The 23,158-nt window shown below is 46.4% G+C and overlaps 1 protein-coding gene across 2 annotated transcripts in view; it reads left to right on the top strand.

Annotated features, from left to right (window-relative positions):
• The window catches only part of SPG11 (SPG11 vesicle trafficking associated, spatacsin), a 103,418-nt gene that overhangs the window by 20,145 nt on the left and 60,115 nt on the right, over positions 1-23,158 (top strand). For both annotated transcript variants that reach the window (XM_073568981.1, XM_073568982.1), the window contains exons 7-12: positions 7,689-8,044; positions 16,547-16,692; positions 16,773-16,890; positions 16,989-17,144; positions 21,424-21,578; positions 21,683-21,859. In XM_073568981.1, coding sequence (XP_073425082.1) covers positions 7,689-8,044; positions 16,547-16,692; positions 16,773-16,890; positions 16,989-17,144; positions 21,424-21,578; positions 21,683-21,859 — 1,108 coding nt within the window. The remainder of the gene's footprint in view (positions 1-7,688; positions 8,045-16,546; positions 16,693-16,772; positions 16,891-16,988; positions 17,145-21,423; positions 21,579-21,682; positions 21,860-23,158) is intronic.

Consider the following 23,158-nt stretch of genomic DNA (forward strand, 5'->3'; position numbering starts at 1 on the left):
TCTGTCCTGACTCCTCCAGTTTGAAGGAAAAACTATTATAGTGCATTGTTGAGGTGTATAAACCCAGGTTCATTTACTGCATTCATCCAATGGGACAGATATTTTTTTTTATTATGGCAGATTTTCCACTTGGAACAATTAAAAAGAGGTATTTGCATCTCATGTATGTGTGGCATAGCTACATATTGTCTTGAAAGCAGGGCCCCATTGTGCATTGTCAGGGAATGACGAAAAGACCATGTGTGTGCTAATGTTTTCATTAATTCATTCATTTTTTCGTTTTGGAGTTCTGAAAATTGCAGAGTAGGCATGCTTGGTAGTTTTCAAAACTTCCACATAAACAAATGGAGAGAGCTGCCCATTGGCGGCCACTGCTTGACTGTTACTTGAGATAAAGAGAGATCTGTATAATCGCTTGGAGAAGCCGGCCAAGGGAAAAGCCGGACTACTCTCTAATCTGCCTGTTGTCCCCAGCTGGATCTTCTAAGTATATTTTCTCTGAAATCTGAAGCATTTCAGAAAAAAATATACCTGGCTGCAATTGTGAAACCGGTTTGGATTCATGCGCTCTGTAATTTGGGCAGAATGAATCAGATGACCTGTTCTCTTTTTAAAACAAAATCATTTAGAACGGATTTTGAGCTCCTCGGCGAAGCACCTAGGTCAGAACTCTGTGACCATTGGGCTGGAGGTTTGTGAACCGAACCTCTTCCTACTTGCCAGCATCTCCGGCCTGGTCGGGATGTAATTGTTGTGGCATGATGCACATGTGACATCATATTAGGCCGTCTAATCCAAAGAGCAGCCACCGATCCCAGCGGGAAGGAAGAGGTTCGCTGGGCTCTCATTCAGTGGCCACAGACCTGGCCTCTGGACCATGGTTCTGCAAATTTATTTGCTTCACCCTAGTTTCTCCTACGTCTCATTGGGGGACATAGACAGTGGGTGTTATGCTGCTTGCCACTAGGAGTATGAACAAACTAATGAACAAATCAATCGCTAAAGACAAGTAAGATAATAAGTAAGAGTTATTGCAGCATAAAAGTATAAAAGATGAGGTCAAAGTTTGCAGATAAAGTATAATAGTAATGAATAATTACTAACGTTCCCTGCTTTATAAGAGGAAGATTGACAGGAAAATGTCAGAAAGCTATGTCATCAAAGGTTGACCATGGCCAGCAGACAAGAAGTCATAATTGTTGTATCCCCTCCCTAACCCCATACCTCCCTAATGTCTTCTACATCCCTTACAGACAATATAATCATGCGTCTCAGCGATTAATCCCTACTCTAATTTTATATAGAAATGTTTCTAATAACTGTTTAGATTGCACACACATTCTCTACGACTAAATCCAACGACAAGAAGCTTGTGTCTCCCCTGGCCGTGTAGTTACAAGTGAAATCTCACATGAGGATTGTTAGGAGTAACACCTTGGTCTGTACCATATACTTTACTATACTGCGCTGTACAGGGAAAGGGTCACCGCTCTAATCTAGTGTACTAATGTATATGAAGCACAGGGTAATAGATCTTCCCTCTTCTGTCTAACCCTTGAATTTATGAGGCCTACTGTAATTACCCAGCGTTCTGTGGGAGCATTAACTCTTATGTTGTTTGGGTGTCAATAATTTTTTAGTAAAAATCTTAAAAATTCCACAACTTTGTTACATTTTAAGGATACCAATTATTTGTCACAAACATTAGTGGGGTGCGGGGGGCGTGGCTATGGAGTGAACGGGAGAGGACGCTTACCGAGAGAGCTCCGCATAATCCTGGGGCATCCTGATACTTGGACCCTTTCCTCCTGGTATTTCTGGGGCTGCATAGACCCCGGTAGGCGGCGGGACCCCCTTGGAGCATCGTATTAGGACGGGAGTGGTCTGCCATCAGCGGGAGACCGGGGAGACTGAGGCGGGCGGCTGCTTCCCCACGAGGCGGTGGCCATATTGGACGCGCGGCTCTGCTACAGGGAGCTGCGGCGTTGCTCACACAGCCGCTCTGCTGCTCGGGCAGCGAAGATACCGACTGACAGAACGGGGGGAACACGCAGTGAGTCCCCTGAAAGATTGGGCCCCGCATACTTTTTCCCCCTCTATTTAAACGCTGTACCGGCTGGCGTTAATACTGTGGGAGGATTTGCACCCCCCCCCCCGAGCAGTAATTACATATCAACAATCCTGCTGTGCACGCTGCCTGCGGTGGACATTTTCAGATCATATGTTTCCAGCTATCTTACTGGGTCGAGCTGCAGCAGCCATGAGCAGATTTAAGGGGTCGGGAGCAGCAGCAGAAAAATTAAAGGAGTAGGTAAGGCCCGATCCCTCAGAAAGTACACGACCCCAGAGGAATACTTCCTCCCAGGTTCAACGTAAAAATTGTCCTTCGGGGGGTGAGGAGGAGGCTGAGCAAGAGGAATTGACCCTTAAACAGCCGTCTGAGCAATTGATGCAAGCTATCTCCCTAACCAGAACGTCCCTGACGGAAAAAATTGAGGATGTATACACGGAGGTGGGGAGACTTCGCCATGATATACAGGCCATGAAGGGACGCATTACAGAGGTGGAGACGAGAGTGTCCAAAGTGGAGGATACCATTACACCAATGGAGGCCAAATTAGCGAAGGTGGCGGGCTCCATGAATGCTTGGAAACAAAAGGCGGACGACTTGGAGAACAGAATGCGTCGGAATAATATCCGCATCATTGGTCTGCCTGAACGCTCGGAAGGTCAGCATCCTGAGCAGTTTCTGGATGATTGGCTTAAGACCTCCCTGGGAGATGATTTCTCGTCAGTATTCGCTGTTGAAAGGGCTCATAGGGTCCCTACAAAACCCCTGCCTCCAGGGGCCCCACCCTGGCCCTTCCTGGCACGCCTCCTCAATTGTAAGGACAGAGACACCATTCTGCGTCTTGCAAGACAAAAAAAAGTCCTATTAAGTTCAATAATGCTGTGATCTCCATTTTTCCAGACTTTTCTATGGAATTGCAGAAACAGCGGGCACAATTCATCGAAGTCAAGAAACGACTCAGGGAAAGAGTATATCCGGCCCGGCTTCCAGTTGTTCACGGAGGTACCTCCGTTTTTTTCCACGGATCCGGCGGGGGCGACTGAATGGCTGCGGTCCCAGGGGGGATCCCCTACAAAGGAATCCTGATGTGAAGGCTGTTAATTTGGATCCTTTTATTAAAAGGTCTAATTGGAACTTTCTTGGCGGGTATCTAGTTACCAACAATACCGGACACTGTGTTCAGTGATGGTATCCCCTTGTTTATTTTTTGATGGGGGTGTGAGACTGTGCTCCTATATTGTTAGGTCTTGGTTTGGTTTTTTCTTTTTCAAAAGTTTTTGTTTTTCTGGTTATTTAGGTAAATGTCGCAGCCGATGCCAACTCGGCTATCTAGGTGATATCTCTACATTTTGTTCGGGCACCACTATGCAACATATTTAGATGGGCGGGAATGGGTTCTGAATTAATAGGTATGACCTGGAATGTAAGAGGCATAAAAACCTCCCGTAAGAAAATTAAGGTGTTCTCACAAATTAGACAATGTCGTCCTCACATTGTGGCCTTGGTTGAGATGCACCTGACCAGAGATACCGTTCGGTGTGTGCAAAAACCGTGGATACAATGGTTTACACATGCTTTTCATACCAGCTATTCAAGGGAGGTTTCATTGTTAATTCATAAAGATGTTCGGTGGGAAACCAGGGAGGCCCGGAAAGATCCTGAGGGACGGTTTGTGTTTGTACATGCGCTAATTAACTCTCAGAAATATGTTATTCTGTGTATTTACAACCCCCTCCGGCCAATATGGCAATTATCCAGAGGGCACTGAGCTTTGCCCTAAATTACCCAGATGCACATGTCATTTGTATGGGTGACTTTAATTTGGTCATGAATAATCATCTTGATAAATTGAGATTGAGTGGTGGAATACAGAGTGGGGCATCCCCCCCGGGCACATCCCAGCTGTCGCAATTTATGGCGGGTAGCGGGTGGCTGGATCTATGGAGATTGCGCCATCCAGAGACAAGGGAATATACTTGCCATTCCTCCACTAAACGCTCCCTATCTCGCATAGATTACATTTTTGGATCCAGCAGCCTAGCGACGTGGGTGGATGATGTTGAACATGGCAATAGGGGGATTTCAGACCACAGCCCGGTTCTTAAACTTAAGTACGGACCATTGAATAATAGGATAACATGGAAACTGAATCCTTTCTGGCTGAAATTGATAAAACCGACTGATAGAACAATTGATCAGCTACGTTGCTTCGTCTCGTCCCACCCTGAACCCCGAAATATTAATCTATTTTGTGACACTCTTAAAACTTATCTGAGGGGTTGTTTATCCTCCACAATCTCTTATATTAAACGATTAACATCGGAGGGGGATGGCAAGGTGGAGCGACGTTTGAAGGATTCGGAGGCTGCCTACATATCTGACCATAGTAACAGGGTGGAGTTGTTGACAGCTCAAAGGTTATATACTCAACATATCGACACTAAAACTAAACGTAAATTATTTTTTTACCCGACAATCTTATTTTGAAATGGGGAATAAGGCAAGCAAATTTTTGGCTTATCTAGTATGGCAGCATAATACAACTAATACAATCCTGCAGATTCGCTGTTCTGATGGCACTCTGGTCTCTACAACTGAGGAAATATTGCAGTGTTTTTGTGACTATTATGGTTCACTGTACAATTCTAAGTCTGATGTTGACAGCCTGGGGTGTTTAGACTACCTAGCAGATATAGAGTTTCCCACACTAAGCCCTTCCCAACGGGCCTTTATGGATGCTGAGTTTACTCTAGAGGAGGTGGAGGTTGCCATGAAAGATATGGCCTCTGGGAAGGCCCCAGGGCCGGATGGATTTCCTGTCGAACTATATAGGAAATATCGGGAGATACTGGCGCCCCTTCTGCTGAAGGTGTTTCGTGGGATTTGGGAGGGGGGATGCATGCCGGAATCCTTTTATGAGGCTAATATAATAGTTCTGAAAAAATTTTCGTAAAGATCTTATAATCCACATTTACTTATGATATAGGCCGATAAGATCCACAATCCAAAGGAAAAGACCCTTTGGATTGTGGATCTTATCGGCCTATATCATAAGTAAATGTGGATTATAAGATCTTTACGAAAATTTTGGTCAACAGGTTGACCTCAGTCATATTAGACCTTATACACTCTGACCAAACTGGCTTTATGCCTGGTAAGAGCACCTCCATCAATATTAGACGGGTTCAGTCGGTGGTCCAGTATAGCTCCCTGGTGTCGGATAATGAATGGGCATTGGCATCACTTGATGCTGCCAAGGCCTTTGACTCTCTTGAGTGGCCTTTTCTTTATGCATGTTTGCAGAGGTATGGGTTCGGTGACAAATTTCGAAAATGGGTCAGTATATTATACATGAAGCCTAAGGCCCGGGTCATAGTAAACAGCTCCATATCTGAACCCTTTTCATTACATAGGGGAACTCGCCAGGGGTGCCCCCTCTCCCCGGCCCTTTTTGCTCTGACAATCGAGGCACTGGCAATTCGTATTAGATCGACCCTTCATATTGCTGGTATAGAAATAGCGGGTCGAATTGATACCATAGGCCTCTATGCTGATGATATAATATTCATGGACAAAGCAGAGGAAACCCTGGTGAGAGTGATCACTACGGTAAATAAATTCGGTAAATATTCTGGCCTATATATAAATTGGGATAAATCTGCTTTGATACCTCTTTCCCGCACTCCAATGCCACAACTTGAAACTCTCTCATCACTGCCCATTGTAACCAGTTTCAAGTATTTGGGTGTCCACATTTCCCAAGAGAGTAAGTTCGATTTGCGACTTAATATGTATCCACTGCTGGAGTTGGTTAAGGCCAAGTTTGCAATCTGGGGTAAACTTCCGTTGTCTGTGACTGGACACATCAATTTAATCAAAATGATTTTACTCCCTAAGCTTAGTTATTTTCTACAACATAGTGCTGTAGTGGTGTCCAGATCCTTTTTCGCTAATCTGAATTCCCAGATCACACCTTTCATGTGGGGGAAGACCAGGCCCAAACTTAAATTATCCACTTTGCAGAGACCTAGGAGGGAGGGGGGGGGGGGGGCGGTGCTACCCGATTTCTTTTTGTACTATTTGGCCGGACAGGCCAAAGCCATGAACACATGGATGCCTGGTGGTCACCTTCCTAATTCTGAGAATCATCTACTTCATGCCGCACAGGTTGGTTGCCCGCTGGGATTTTTGGAAATTAGGAAATTGTGTCCCACGGTTGTTGCCCCTGCTTCGGTTGGCACGGTCGGTGTGGAGGCAGATTAAAAGGGTGATTGGATTTGAAGATATCATAGCTGAGATGCCTCTATGGAATAATGGTTACCTTCCAGCGTTACTTGAGCACCCGTCTGCTGAGTTTTGGACTCAGTATAATATTTGCATGATAGGCCATCTATATGATCATGGAACTCTGATGGCTTTTGAACATCTGCAAGTTAATCGTAATGTCTCGAGATCCCAGTTCTTTCAGTATCTACAACTAAGGTCAGCTATTCAATCGCATATAAGGTCTGCAGGTATAGATATTATTTCGTCTATACCCTTGATAGGGATCCTTAAGTCTCAGGGCCCCCGAGGTCTCATCTCCTCTCTATATACATATATGCTGTCGGTGGGGACAGGACCTGCTATAGACTCCGTTAAGAAAAATTGGGAGAGGCTTGTTCCGAATGCGCAAGGAGAGGAGTGGGAAGAAATACTGGAGTCCTCAATTAAGGTGTCTCCATCTGTTAATAACAGGATGATCCAATTATATATTATAAATCAATCATATTTGACTCCAACTCGACTCTTTAAGATGGGCCGATACCAATCATCAGAATGTTTGAGATGTCATTCAACAGATGCAGATTTTATCCATATGATCTGGTGCTGTCCTGTCATTGCGCAATATTAGAGAGAGGTGAAATCATTATTAACATCCTTGGTACAGGTTCCTGTTCCCCTTGAACCGCTGGTCTGTCTGTTTGGGGTCTGGGACGAGGAGACATGGGATCAATATGTTGGGCTCTTTCTACGGGAGACGTTGTTTATGGCACGAAAGGTACTGGCATTACGATGGATGGGAGGCTCCTCTCCCTCACTTGGGTCCTGGGTTAATTTAGCGAACTCGATCATCCCATATGAACGCACACTATATCAAAACAGAGGGTGCCCGGGTAAATTTGAAAAGATTTGGGAGAGGTGGAATTCCTCTCACCTCACTTTGTAGAGTGGAGATGTCACATAATAATAAAGGATTAAGTGTGTGAATGTAGGCTGTGGAATAGTTTAGGTTAGGTTAATGTTTTTGTAGATGTAGATTTGGCTTAAAAGTTAGGCAGATCTCATTAGACAAGTAATACAAGACCATTGTGATTCAAACGACATTATATTTCGCTTTATTCTGTATACATCTGGTATGCACATTTTGCCTTATACTTTAATGTCATATGAACATATATATATATTTTGTATTATGTTTAATATTATATACCTGTATGTATACTGTATATCTGTTTATGACTTAATAAACAAATTAAAAAAAAAAAAAATAGTGGGGCGCGTCGTCACACCTTCTCACTTTATTTGTGGCTAAATTAATTTCAGTAATCTCTCTTTTAATCTAATCTCTACACAGCTCTTGGGATGACACTTTAGTGTCACTTCTCTACAGGACTAAGTGCCGCCCTGACTTTCCTGTGTGCCACCATGCTGCTGATGCACAGCCAAGAGACCTGTCCTCTGGAGCACCTTTCAGCTGGACTGTAGTTGGAGGAGGCTGGGTGAAGGCCCTGAAGGATGACAAAGAGGATCCTTTGAGCCTTCACATATGGTCTGTGTCGTCATATAGTGCTTTGTTCTATGTTCTACAAGAAGAGGAGTGTGCCACCCTGGTGCATTGGGACATGGACACACAGGGTATTACTTACCACGCTCTGGGAAAAGCTGTATGTGTTTATTCTCCTGATGATGAAGCTTCTCTGGTGATCACAGGTAAATCAGGTGACGTGGGAAGGATCAGATGAATTGTTCTTGCCAGTATTAAAATGTTAAAGGGAACCTATCATGTAAAATAACACTATAAACCTGCAGATATGGGGTTAATCGCAATAATGGCGTTCTGACAGCGCCACCAGCACCTAGAGCCCCGCTGGCAGGAAGAAATTAACTTTATTCCTCCCAGTAGTGTTTGGCTTCCAGTCATGGGGGTGGCGCCGACATGGTTTAAGTCTCCACTCTGCGCGTAGAGAGCGGCATCTGTAACTGCACCCTGGCAATGACTGACAGCATGCTCTAAAGCTGAGTTGGGGGTGCGTTTACACTCGTCGCGCTCTATATTACAGAGCGATGAACAAAACTGTGTCAGCCCACCCCTATGACTTGAAGCTGAATGCTACTGGGAGAAATAAAGTTCATTTCCTCCCTATGTGCAAACAGCCCGCAGTGGGGACCGTGACTGCTCTGTGCTGCTGCTATTTACAGACACAATCTCCTATGCAGTGTATTCAGAAAGCACATAATTCTGCACCTGCATTTTTTCGATTTTTCTGTATAATTGCAGGTGCGCTTATTCTCAGGCTTTGTTAACATGAGCATCAAACCTTCAATTTCTCCTACGCCTCATTGGGGACACAGAGACCGTGGGTGTTATGCTGCTGGCCACTAGGAGGACACTAAGTAAACCAGAAAAAAGTTAGCTCCTCCCCTGCAGTATACACCCTCTCGCTGGCTGAGATTCTCCAGTTCTTACTTGGTGTCTGTAGGAGGCACTTGGGTCTAGTTTCAGACCCCACCGTTTTCAAAAATAAAATAAATTTTCTGTAAATTTTTATTTTTTAATTAACGGAGTGAAGGGGGCGACTGTTCCTTTCTTCGGCCCGCCCTCCCTCGAACCAACAACAGTCAAGCACGTGGAGTAACTCTTCACGTACACTTTCCTGCGACGAATGGGGCTGATTCCTCTGACGATGGTTCCCTTATGGTCGGTACTCCACGGATACGAGAGCAAGCGCAACAGGAGTGCATGGAGCAGACCTGAACAGCGTTTTTTCGGATGCCCTGAATCAGCCCCAGAGCTCTCCGTCCCCCTACCCAGAGGGTGAATCGATTGAGCAATACCCCCGTGTAAAACCTCCTCCAGCTCTGCTACATCGCCTGGAGGATGAGACTGAAAGACCCTGGACAGCGACGACCTGACTGAGCACAGGAGTGGAGGTATGGGGTCGGGTCCTTGTCCCCGGGAGAAGCGCTGACTTAGCGTCAGCGGCGGTACACTGGCGCCCGACCAAAGCCCAAAAATTTACTCCCCGACTTCTCTGGCCTACTAGGCCGCAGTTTGAATAGCGCCGCCCACGCTATCGTCACCTCCCCCTCCTCTTGGCGCCTCTCATTGAAAATGAGACGCGCAATTCTAATCTCGGGGCCATGTCTGTTACCTCTGCAGTTAACCCTTTCAGGAGCAGCCGAATTCTGGGTGACGCCACAGGGCCACCGTTTTCCTCCCGGGGGACATAACACAGGACCGTGGGTAAGCTGTATCTGCCCTCAGATGAAAGCTTAACCCCTTCCCGGCACATTCCCTGCACCTGCAGTCAGACTCTGCCGTTAACCCTTTCTGGAGCGCAATGCCTCACTCACAGGCTAAACAGGCCACTAAGAAGCACACTGCGCTTTTCTACCGTGTGTACTACCTGCAAGTCGGCCTTACCACAGCGAGCATGACTCTCCAGTGCTCAAGCTAATCCGTTATGCACGGACCGCGCCCCGACCTGCGCTCCAACGCCTCTCGCAGCCGCTGCTGACGGGCCTCCTGCGTCTGGTACCCCCGAGTGGGCTGCACCCCTGTCACGGTCGGTGGAGCCTCTGACCAAGGCTATATTCCCCCTCCAGGAGGACTGTCTCTGCCAAAGCGGGCTCATGGCGTGTCCCCTAGTCGCGTTCGCGCCTCAGCATCAGCGACTCCTGTCTCTCGCTTGCCCTCTCCTGAGGTTCACAGCGAGCATAACTCTGATTTTGTATCTGTCATGTCAGCCCCTCAGAATCCCCCAACTGATCAAGAGTCGCTTGATTCTCTTATAGAATCAGTCAACAGGATTCTGAGGTTGAATGAGGAAAATATTCCCGCTCCAGCACTCCTCATTTAAGGAATAAGCGTGTGCGCTGGTTATTTACCAGCCGTCCAGTATCATAGGGATCAGCCATAAGTGGTACCTTGGGCAAAAGTTTACTCTGGCTAAATACCCTTTTGATCCAGACTGTTATGATGAGTCACCGAAGGAGGAAAAAACAAAATACCAGCTAAGTCCAGAAAAACCAGAGAGGTTGGCAGCTATCAGATTGCAGACCCCTGAACCTATCCACAACAACTAGCAGTAGCCGTGGGGGGTTCCTACGGTGCCCTAGACCCCTCGATCACAGCCGGAGAGCTACATAGCCTAAAGACAGAAAGGGGAAAAACTAAACTGCACCAGAGCAGACCCAAAAGCAATAGGCAGCCCCCAACATATAATGACGGTGAAGCAAGATGAAAACACTAACACAGATAGAAAGATAGGTTGAGCAAATGATGGGGCCCAAGCTAACTACATAGGACAGGATAGGAAAGCTGCTGTCTGCCATCTGCAAAAACCCAATCAAAATGAGCCAACCGACTGATGGGAAAAACAGGCCCTGAAGTCGCTAGGCTTCAAAAGACTATATCAGCACTTAGGTATATTCTGAAGACAGAACAAAAGATCAACAGATCAGAGACAAAAATGGAATTCAGCTCACCCCCCGGCCGGGGATGGCAGAACTCCCAAAAAACAAGGCAAAACAAAACTGAAGAGTACAAAGCAGAGCAGAAAAACTTAGCTTTGAGATGCAGGAATCAGACTGGTCTCCAAGAATCCAGCAGGAAAATCACCAGCCAGGAAGAAGGGCGTCGGCAGCCTTATATCCAGTCCTCAATTCCAGCCACCCAGTTATCATCTAGCTGCCCAGGTGTTTGGTAATCAGTCTCACTACCTTCCTTCACTAGAGGAGGGAATTCATCAGACCTCAATGGTGAAGGGAAAAATGAACTCACAACACCAGACCTAAAGAAGGATCGATTACAGATCCCTCCGGTGGACCCTCCTGTACCACGTCTTGCTTCCACAACGCTCCTATCTGTTTCTGAGGGTTCCTCGGTCAGAAACCCCTCCGATCATCAAAACTGACTACCTTGCCCGTTCAATTTTTTGGAAGCTTCAGGAGCGGCATTTGTTTCATCCTTCGCCGCAGTTTAGGTCACTAAGGCATGGCCGCTTGGGCAGAAGTCCTGATTACTGCCTTCCATGGCACCAATATTCCTCCGGAGGCAACCTCTGTCGCTAGCCAGATGATTCACGCAGCGAACTTTGTAGTAGACTCATCTTTTTAGGCCGCCAATTGTGCGGCTCATACTGCCATTAGAAGAGCCCCAGGGCTCCGCGGCTGGTGGGCGGATGCCACATCTAAAAGTTTGTTGACTCCCCCCTTTTCAAGCGGGTCATCATTTTGGAGAGAGACTGGACCAGCTCATTTCTGATACTACCGGGGGAGAAGACAAGTAAATTCCTTCCTCAACAAAGGGCTGTTCGGCCGTTTTCGCTCCAACAGCCGACATGTTTCGATTTTCTCGCAGCAATTCCATCTGGTCCTCCTCTACCTTCTCTGTCGGATCAGGTCTGTCCCCGCGCGGAGACTGAGGCTCCCAGATCTCATACAGATCTAACCGTTCTTGGAAACCCTCCCTAGGGCTTCTGGATATAGGGGAGCTAGATCTCATAGATCTACCTAATGACGACAAATGGGTCAGGAAGCTGGTATTCTTTGGATATAATATACAATTTCTCACCCCCCCCCCCCCCCTCCAACTTGAGTTTTCTTTTCCTCTTCCTCCAAGAGAAAGACGAGCCTTCCATCGGGCTGTTCAGGCTCTTCTAAGGGATGGAGTCATAATTCCGGTCCCCCGTCACGAAGGGTTCAGGAGATTTTATTCAGTCCTTCTTTTGTGGTTCTAAAAGAGGACGGGTCCATGCGACCCATTTCTGGATCTCAATTGTTAATCACCTTGTCACGGTACGGCGATTCCAAATAGAAATTCTCCGATCAGTTGTCGCTTCCATGGAAAAGGGACAGTTCCTAGCATCCATCGACGTCAAGAACGCTTGCCTTCACATTCCGATCTGCCCGTCCCTCCAGTAGTTCCTGCGTTTTGCAACTTACGAGGAACACTTCCAGTTCGTGGCCTTGCCCTTCAGACCCGCCACCGCTCCCAGGGTCTTTACCAAGGTCATGGCGGCTGTCATGCCCATTCTTCACCCTCGGGGAGTGGTACTGTTACCGTATCTGGACGACCTGCTCATCAAGGGTCCGTCCCTTCCAGTCTGCAAGGAATCTGTGGATAACAGTAAATACTCTTTCCCGCCTAGGGCGGAAGATAGAATGCGAAAAGTCTCTCCTAGGACCGGCTCACACTTCCCGCAGATTCACCACTCTCCCTCCATGAGAGACCCAAGCCTTACAACAAGCAGAGCGGCCTCTTTCTCGACCAGTGTCTCTCTCCATTCGTTTCAGCATGAGAGTTCTCGAAAGGATGGTGGCAGTGATGGAAGCAGTTCTATTTGCACAGTTCCACCTCCGTCCCTTCCCTTACAACATGCATTGCTGTTAGCTTGGGACGAGAACCTGTTCTCCCTGGACTGTCGGATTCCTCCATCCCTGCGGGACAGGCAAGCCCTCAGGGAGTAGACACCAAGGTCCTCCCTGAATCAAGGGAGGTCTTTACCCACAGTAAGATGGTTGGTAGTAACCTCTGACGCAAGTCTCCTCAGTTGGGGTGCGGTCCCTCGTCACCTCACGGCACAAGGTCACCCCGAGAGTCACGTCTCCCCATTAACTTTGGGAGATAAGAACAATCAGCTCTAAGGAGTTTCCACCATCTCTTCGCAGGTCTCCCCATCAGATCTCAATCTGACAACGCCAAGGCTGTAGTGTATATCAACAGTCAGGGAGGTTTTCAGGGCAAGATGGCCATGCACGAAGTGAGTTTCATCTTCCATAGGGCCGAGACCAACCATTCTCCCATCTCAGCAAGCCACATCCCGGGCTTGGAAAATTAGAAGATAGATTTTCTCAGTCACCAAAGCATTGCCTCGGGGAGATGGTCTCTTCATCCGGAACTCTTTCAGCAGATTTGTCATCGTTGGAGGACTCCGGATTTGGATCTCATGGCCTCAAGACTAAACAACAAGGTTCCTCGGTTCATTTTCCGATCACGCAATCCTTGCGCCATCGGAGCCGACGCTCTAGTTCCGCCATAGCTCCGGTTCCGGCTCCTGTACATCTCCCCCTCCCTCTTCCCTTGTTTAAGAGGGTCATCAAGAGGATCAGAGCGGAGGTAGTGCCAGTGTTCCTAGTCGCGCCAGACTGGCCGCGCCGAGCATAGTATGCAGAACTAATACAACTAGTCGCCGACGTCTCCTGGCGACTTTCATATCATATGGATCTACTCTCGCAGGGCCCGATTTACCACCAGAACTCCGGGGTCCTGTCTTTGACGCCGTGGCCGTTGAATCCTGGTTTTTAGTTCAGGCTGGTTTCCCTCACGACGTGATTTCCACCATGATTAGTACCAGGAAGCCTGTGTCCATGCGCATTTATCACCGCACCTAGATAGAATATAGAAGACCATTTGACTCATGGGGCCTTAACCCGGTTCTTGGGTCCTTTCAGGAGGTTCCTTTTACAGCTGCTGCAGGACGTGTCACTGACCGTCCTCTCTTGGAAGGTGGTCTCTCTAGTGGCAACTACGTCAATCAGACGAGTTTCGGAATTTCCATCAGGAAAAGGTAGTTCTCAGGACATTCCCGTCCTTCCTGGACAAGGTCCTCTCCTCTTGCCATCTCAACGGGGAAATTGTTTTGCCTTCCCTTTGTTCCGGCGCCAGTCCATCAAATTGAGAAGCACTCCACACCCTGAATGTGGTTAGGGCGTTGAGACGGTACATCTCGCAGATGGCTCCTTTCCACAAGTCAGATGCCCTGTTCATACTTCCAGACGGGCATAGGAAGGGTCTAGCCAGGTTTATTCGCTTGGCGATTCAGGTATCCTACCGTGTCAGGAACGCGCCTGTCCCAGCGGGGATTAAGGCGCGCTCTACCCGGTCAGTGAGCACCTCTTCGATCTTTCGGCACCAGGCCTCGGCAGAACAGGTCTGCAAGGCTGCGACTTCGTCCAGTCTGCATACTTTTACAGAAAGTTACCAAATTCATTCTCAGGCCTCTCCGCAAGACTGCGACTTGGCCAGCTTGCGTACCTTTACAAACATTGCCTAATTCATTCTCAGGCTTCTGCGGATGCAGCTCTCGGCAGACACTGCCTGCAATCGGTGGTACATGGGGTATTAGCATATGTATGCTCCCCACCCAGGGACTGCTTTAGAACGTCCCACGGTCTCTGTGTCCCCCAATGATAGGGATTTTTGTGTTCTCACCGTAAAATCCTTATCTCCGAGCCAATCATTGTTGGGACACAGCACCCACCCTTTTCAGCCTATTGGCTCACTGTAGCATTCTTAGGCATTGATATTGTTATGGTTATTGTTAACTGTTTTTGCCCCTACTGCTTTTTTCATCGAACTGGAGAATCTCAGCCAGCGAGAGGGTGTATACTGCAGGGCAGGAGCTAACTTTTTTTCTGGTTTACTTAGTGTCCTCCTAGTGGCCAGCAGTATAACACCCACGGTCTCTGTGTCCCCCAATGATTGGCTCGGAGAAAAGGATTTTACGGTGAGTACACAAAAATCCCTATTTTTTGCAAAAAACAGATAAAAAGCTGTAGAGCTTTTTGGGAAAGAAATGACCCACATGTGGACATCACATTAAACTGTTCCAAATTATTATGCAAAAAGATTTTAGGAGTGATAAGGTTAGAATTTTTTTGTTTGTCATTTAAACTCATTGATGGTGATGTGTGTCAGGGCTCTTTATATCACTGAAAGCAATTGCAGATACCTGTGCAAATTAGTTTGGCAGGTGTGTCCAAATAAAGGCAAGACTACTTAAGAAGGCTGTTCCACATTATTAAGCAGCCTACAAAATGGGAAAGAAAAAAGGATGTGTCGGCTGCTGAGAAGCAACAAATTGTGGAGTATTTAGGTCAAGGCATGACTACAATCATCATTGCCAAGACACTTCATCGTGATCATCGCACAATCAAGAAGTATGTAGCTGATTCCCAGCACACACGTGTGCGTGCTGATAAGGAAAAATTGAGGACTCTTTCCAACAGGCAATTGCGTCAGGTTAAAAGAGCAGCTGCAAAAATGCCTTGTCATAGCAGCAGACAAATTTTTGAAGCTGCTGGTGCCTCCAACGTCCCCCGAACAACAAGATGCAGGGTCCTTCAGAGGTTTGCAGCTGTGCGTAAGCCATCCTGTCGACCACCTCTATCCCCACTGCACACAAGCAGAAACGGCTCCAGTGGGCCAAACGATACATGAAGACTGACTTCCAAACTGTTTTGTTCACCGATGAGTGCCGTGCAACGCTCAATGGTCCATATGGATGGAGTGGAGGATGGCTGGTTGATGGACACCCCATGAAAACACGGCTAAGGCGCCAACAAGGAGGAGGTGGAGTAATGTTTTGGACTGGAATCATGGGGAGAAAGATTGTCGGCCCCTTTAGGATCCCTGAAGGGGTAAAGATGAACTCCATAATCTATGTGGAGTTTCTAAAACAGCACTTCCTGCCATGGTTCAAGAGGAAGAACCGTGCTTTCCGCAGCAAGATCATTTTCATGCATGATAATGCACCATCTCATGCTGCAAATAACACATCTGCATCTCTGGCTGCTATGGGCATAAAAGAGGACAAACTTATGGTGTGGCCACCATCTTCCCCTGACCTCAACCCCATTGAGAACCTCTGGAGCATCATCAAAAGGAGTGTCTATGATGGCGGGAGGCAGTTCACATCTAAGCAACAGCTCTGGGAGGGTATTCTGTCCACATGCAAAACAATTGAAGCACAAACCATCCAAAAACTGACAAATTCAATGGACGAGAGAGTTCAGAAGCTTCTTTCGAACAAGGGGTCCTATGTGCAAATGTAACATCACCTAGAATAAAGTTTTGACTTGAAAACTGTTTGATTTCATTTTGTAATAAGCTGATAATGCTTATTTCACAATTGACCATTTTTTTGTTCAAAATAAAAAGGTTGAAAACTCTGCTGTGCATAATAATTTGGAACATGCATTTTGAGTTTATTATTTTTCAAAATATACTGTTTTCATAGGCAGTTTGTTCAAAAACATTGCAATTATACTAGAATATTAGATGACTGGAAAATAACAATAACTGCAATTCATATACGTAATTAAGAGAGAATATGAGGAAATATTTTTTGCATAATAATTTGGAACACAGTGTACAATGATAGATTCAGTTTCAATTGCTCTTCTTTCTGTGCATTTTTTTCCCTTCAGATCGTGGCCTTTCCCTTGTCCTTTTTTCGGTGACACAGAATGAGTTCCTGACCCGGTTAATGATCCATGGTAGTGCCAGTACTGCAGATACTCTCTGCCACCTAAATAATTGGGGGCGTTGTTCTGTACCTATCCACACACTGGAGGTAAAAGGAAATTAACTGTTTTCTTTCTGTTTGAGTCTTCAAGATAGCTTTTTATCAAAGTATTCTCTGTCCTCTTTCAGGCCGGCCTGGAGAACAGACAGTTGGATACAGTAGACTTTTTCCTAAAGAGCAAAGATAGCATCCTGAGCTCTTTACCTTGTGACGATGGAGGCGTTCGTTCTGAGCTCTTCCTCTGCAGTAAGGACAAGGACAAAATTAAAGCATTGTGCTGCTTGGCTGTGGGTGTCATCTGCATTGGATTTACTCTTTCTTCCATTCTCTAACATATTTTACAGATGTACAAGATCTTGTGCCGGCTCTAGATCTGCTCTACTCTTACATCCATTGCACAGATCAAGAGACTCAGAGCAAACACTTCTCTGAGCACTTGCTGCAGCTTATGCTCCAATTCCTCAATGCTCAGTTGCTGACAGTCTGCAATTTGCAATCTGGTACGTTTCTGTAATTTTCCCATCATGTTTCCTATTCATATGTAGCTATTTACCTTATTTCTCGTGCTTTAAGACACACTTTTTTTCATCCCAAAAATGTGGAGGAAAATGGGGGGTGGATCTTATAGTCCAGATTTACCGGCTCTGGCTGAGGTGGAGGAGCGGTTTTGGCGGAGCAGTGGGTCACATAGGCAGGAGCCGGTGGCTGTAGCTAACTCCTGTGGCCCCTGCTAAAGAGAAATGAAAATTCACTGCATTCAACGCCCATGGATTTGGAGGGCAATGAGTATTCATTTGTTTTTGGCATCCTGGTATGATTGGGTCCCATCATTCCTGGTAGGATTGGACCCATTCTTATTTTGGTATGATTGGACCATTCCGGTCCTGGTATGCATGGACCCATCAGAAACAATTAAAAAAAAAAAAAAAAACATTGCACTTGCCGTCCACTCCCTCGCAGCATCCTGCTTCGTTGCCAGATACTGCTTAATGCTTGTAAGCAGCGCATGGCAGGGACGTCATGTGCTGCTCACAAGCAGAGCACAGCAGCCGGAATACTCACCGGGACTGTTCATCGCAGAGAGCAGTGAGTATTCATTGCTCTTCAGTAACGCGCAGTGTCAGCCACCGCCTTCCTACTGCGACTGGCGGTCACGTTTGCAGTTACTTAAGAAAAATTAATATTCATTTCTCCTACACCTCATTGGGGGACACAGACAGTGGGTTTTATGCTGCTTGCCACTAAGAGGACACTAAGTAAACATAGAAAAAAAGTTAACTCCTCCTCTGCAGTATACACCCTCTTGCTGGCTGAGATTTCTCTAGTTCTTGCTTAGTGTCTGTAGGAGGCACAGGATCGATTGAGCAATACCCCTTTAAGAGCTCTTCCAGCTCTGCTGCATCGCCTGGGAGGATGAGAGCCCTGCAGCTGGAAGGCCCCGGACAGCGCTGCCTGCCTGAGCACTGGATCGGAGGTATGGGGTCGGGTCCTGGTCCCCGGGAGAAGCGCTGACTTCGTATCAGCGGTGGTACACCAGCGCCCCATTGCGCCCCCCCCCCCCCGCTTCCGGCGCTTACAGTGGGTAGGCCAAAAATATAGTCCCCGGCTTTTTCGGCCTATTAGGCCGCAATTTGCATAGCGCCACCCACCGTTAGTGCCGCCGCTTTCGTCCTTGGCGCCTCTCGCTCTGTACGAGAGGCGCAGTACTAGTCTTGGGGGCCATGTATTTTACCCCAGTCTGCTCAGGGACGGCTGTGAGGCGCGCACTCTGGCGAGTTCTGTCTCTCGCTCTCCCTCTCCTAATGTTCGCAGCGAGCACGACTCTGAATTCGAATCTGACACGCCAGCCCCTCAGAATCCTCCAACTGACCAAGAGTCACTTGATTCTCTTATAGAATCAGTCCGCAGGATTCTGAAGTTGGATGAGGAAAATATTCCCGCTCCAGAACACGTTATCTCATTTAAGAGGACCAAACGTGTGCGCAGGTTATTTACCAGCCATCCAGAGTTTAAGGACATTGTCCAGAAACCTAAGGATCGTCCACATAAGCGGTTCACAGGGCAAAAGTCTACTAAGGTTAAATACCCTTTTGCTCCAGACTTAATGAAGGATTAGTTACAGTCCCCTTCGGTGGACCCTCCTGTATCGCGTCTTGCTTCTAAAACGCTCCTATCCGTTTCTGAGGGCTCTTCAGTCAGAAACCCCTCCAATTGTCAAATTGACTACCTTGCTCACTCAGTTTTTGACGCTTCAGGAGCGGCGCTTTTTCCATCTTTTGCGGCGACTTGGTTCGCTAAGGCAAAGGCCCCTTGGGCAGAAGTCTTAATTACTGCCTTCCAGGGTAGCAATCTTCCTCCAGAGGCAGCCAGTGTTGCCAGGCAGATAATTCACTCAGGGGACTTTGTAGTGGACGTTTCTTCAGATGTTGCTAATTGAATTTCCATTAGAAGAGCCCTATGGCTCCGCGACTGGCGGGCAGATGCCACATCTAAAAGATCGTTGACTTCTCTGGCCTATCAAACTGGTCGCCTATTTGGAGATAAACTGGACAAGCTCATTTCTGATACTACCGGGGAGAAAAGTAAATTCCTTCCTCAACAAAAGGCTGTACGGCCGTTTCGGAACCAACAGCCGACGCGTTTTCGACCTTTTCACAACAGTTCCGGTTGGTCCTCCACTACCTTCTCTTCCATATCAAGTCGGTCCCCATGCGGAAACATAGGCTCCCAGGTCTCATACAGACCTATCCGCTCTTGGAAGCCCAGGCCAAGGGCATCTGGATCTAGGGGAGCCAGATCCCATAGATCCTCTACACAATGACTTGTTGCGGTATCCGGCGGACACCGACAAACTAGGTGGTTGTCTACTTTCCTTCAGTCACACCTGGCTCGCAGTCGTCCACGACAAGTGGGTCAGGAAGCTGGTGTCCTCCGTATACAAGATAGCTTTCTCTCCCCCCCCCGACACTTTTTTTCCGGTCCTCACCCCCCCAAGAAAAAGACAACAGCCTTCCTTCGGGCCGTTCAGGCGCTGCAAAGGGACGGAGTCATCATTCCGGTCCCTCAAGACGAAAGTTTTTATTCAAACCATGTTATGGTTCCAAAGAAGGACGGGACGATGCGACCTATACTGGATCTCAAACTGTTAGATCAGTTTGTCAAGGTACGGCGATTCCGATTGGAATCTCTCCGATCAGTTGTCGCTTCCATGGAAAAAGGAGAGTTCCTAGCATCCATCGACATCAAATGCAACAAAAAAGGAAAGAAGACCACATAAAAATGCACACCACCGATATATATATATATATATAATAATAATAGAAAAAGCTTTATTGACAACAATATAAATTTAAAAACATGTAAAAACAAAAAGGGAATACAATCCCCCTGTTAGTCCTGATCAATACAATAATGAATTGAGTCTCATGCATACTGTATATCATCAGCATAAATAAAGGAACAAAAAAAGGAAAAACATCCACAATAAGGTGTATCCATATGATAGATGTAAATATATAGTTACAGCAAAGAGCACCTAATGGCGCACAATCCTGATCAAATCGCCCTAATGCTGGAGACTCACACGATAAAATAGCCTTCACATGGATAAATACCATGGATCTCATGTCCATCACAGCTGAAGTGCCACATAGTCTAATAGAATATATAACATCCACAATACTTGAGATGAAGGTCCAGAAAAAATATATGTAGACCAGCGCACAACATGTGCACAAAATGGTTCAATCCCATAAAGATGAATAAATAAATAACCGCACTGGATGCTGAGCTGCACACATAAAACCACTTAAATGAGTGGTAATAAAGTATCAAACAGGCAGATATTATTCAAGAAGCCATGATAATACCAAGTGAAAACCACACTAATGTGGATCTGCATGAAAGACGCCACATAAATAAGTGGCAATAAGATATCAGGCAAAAAACGCTGTTGAAAAACAGCCAAGTATGCCCAGTGAATGGCAGCCCTCTCACGGTTAGAAGCAACAGCTCACATGTGAAACAGGTATAATGAAATGCATGAAAGGTCCATACCAAGGCAACAGTACAGACAGGACGGCAGAAGGGAGGAAACCCAACGCGTGTCACCGTATCAAGACGGCTTCATCAGGGGAAGTATGCATGACATTGCTGCTAAAGCCTTTAAATACCTGTATATGAAGCGCTCAGTCTAGCCACCTGTGAAGGAACATGTCAGACCCAAACCAGAAATAACGAGGAAAGCTGAAAACCTGGCAGACAGACGTCTCTGCTCAAGGTGTCAGCTGCATGTGCGCTGTTATTACAGCGCGGTGCAGATGACATGAAATGAAGCATAAAGTGCGCATGTGCGGCTCCCGGGAGTCTCAATAGCAGACAGACACACACAGGGAAAAAAAAAAAAAGGTTGTATATCGCACTATGTGAATGACCTGAGTGTGAGTTTTTCATAAGACTGCACTGTTCCAACTCTGGAGTTTAGGGGAAAATTATATATATGTGTGTGTGTGTGTTGTATAACATATGGATATTGTGGGTGGTACAGATAACAAGTTAGATATCATAAGTTGTCCACTCTTGGTAAAATAAAATACAAGTAATATTCCATACAAGAACTTCAGACTAAGGAGCAGTTCATGAATCCGGATTAAAGCTGTCCATTAAAAGTCATTACCATCAGCAAATGTGTGAAAAAATAGTAGCAGTAATGACATAAACTTTCCAATATAGCTACATGTCAGAACTACGTTGACGAGCTGCTGTTTTTCTTTTGCATAGAGCTGGACCCCGGCCTAGAAAAATGCATGGGAATTCTGACTGGTTACATTGCCAAGCTCCGACCTTTTATGAAGAGGTTTCAGCAGCAGCTGCCTCCTGTGAGGGTCCCACGTGCTGAGAGAAGACATGGATTGTGGGAGAACATGTCTGTGGAGGTAATGTGACTTCTATAATCTGAAACTAGAGGAAATACTCAGACAGTTTACTTGGATCTCTTGCTGGTTTCCTGTACTTCTAATGTTCTTTCATGCTTGTTTAGAATTTAATTTCAGATGCCATCCTGACAAATTGCATCCCTGAGGCCCAAACCTTCTTACGAGCACAGGGCCGTTACCCTTCCAGCTTGACCTGGTTCAAAAGAGAAAGCTTGAAACTGGTTTTCAGATGTCTTCAGGAGACTCGTTTGTCAGAGGCCTGCCAGCTTCTCCAGAACATGGTGAGCAATGGATCACACATTATGTCTGTCTAGAATACAGCTCTTGCTGACATTGTTGGTTTTGAGAATAGTGAACGTTCTTGCATTGTGCCTATATTGAAAGCTTTAAAATGATATTTAATAGGCAATGTGATGACATCACTGACATACAGAGAACCTACTCAATAACTCTTATCACTAGAGTGAGACCAACACAGCTTTACTAGTCGGACCCCTGTATTCATGAATACAAAGTAGCAGTGGTTCTAAGGAATGTCTGTACAGCTTCCTCTTGTGTATGATTCCCCTTCTATTGCTGCTGCTACTTTGTTCTAGTGGATACAAAGGATCAAAATGATCATTTGTGCTGCTGAGTAGACTTTGATGCTATGGTTTAGTGATATGTCACCAGTAGTAAAATGAAAATCAGAGCTTAGCCTAATCGACAAACAGCGGGTGCTGATACCTGGCTGTCACCACCAGGATTAGAGAGAACACCTGTCGCAGGTTTACTGCGACAGAAAAGAGCCAGAAGACCACTCTGTCTGATTTATTGAACTCCTGCACTGATTAGAAGCACTTTACGCTCATATTAAACAGTGCGGATTTCTGCTAGCAGTGTGGATGTTAATCTGTTCAGTTGAGAGCTGGAGCTTTCCTGCTTTGATGGTCACAGTTGTTCAGTGTTGTCCACTCCCCACTGCTATATATGATGGCCTCTGGCAATCAGGGAATTCCAGTGTTTCATATTGCCTGGTTCTGGAGATGGAGGCGTTGGTTGTTTGAGGAAGCGTTTTGGAGTGTTGTACAGTAGACTGTTGCTTGGTGAATTGTCTGTGTGCATATCTTCATCCTCTCATATTTGATTTTCCCTTCCTTTACTTCCCCGTGTTCCACTCTGCTGTTTGTGAGTGTATATTTGCATGATTGGAATTTTAATTTATCTCTGTACTTCTTTCCTTGTTAAACTGGTTTGTGTATTTATATACACAACTCCTCTCCACTTTTGTTGGTGGGGGAGGAGACAGATAATTGCAGATTCAGGAGCTCAGTAAGGCATGTGGCCCCAGTGTCTTCACCATCAGAAGTAATTTGGTGAGGAGGGATAGCTAGGGGTCCCCTAGCTTTAGGGATAGGGAAAGAGAACCTAGCCCCCCTATCTTGTAACTGTGTCGTGCGAACACTGATCCTGGCAGTTTAACCACTCACATGTTACAGTCAATAGCAACCATGGCATGCAATTTGGTTAAACAGAAGTGGGGGACTCTGCTGCACCATCAGCCCACCCTTAGATCTTTTGCAGGGTACCATTGGGTTGTC

This window comes from Dendrobates tinctorius, unplaced genomic scaffold (genome assembly GCF_039654945.1).
Source record: "Dendrobates tinctorius isolate UK_male_01 unplaced genomic scaffold, ASM3965494v1 ptg000022l, whole genome shotgun sequence".
Lineage (NCBI taxonomy): Eukaryota > Metazoa > Chordata > Amphibia > Anura > Dendrobatidae > Dendrobates > Dendrobates tinctorius.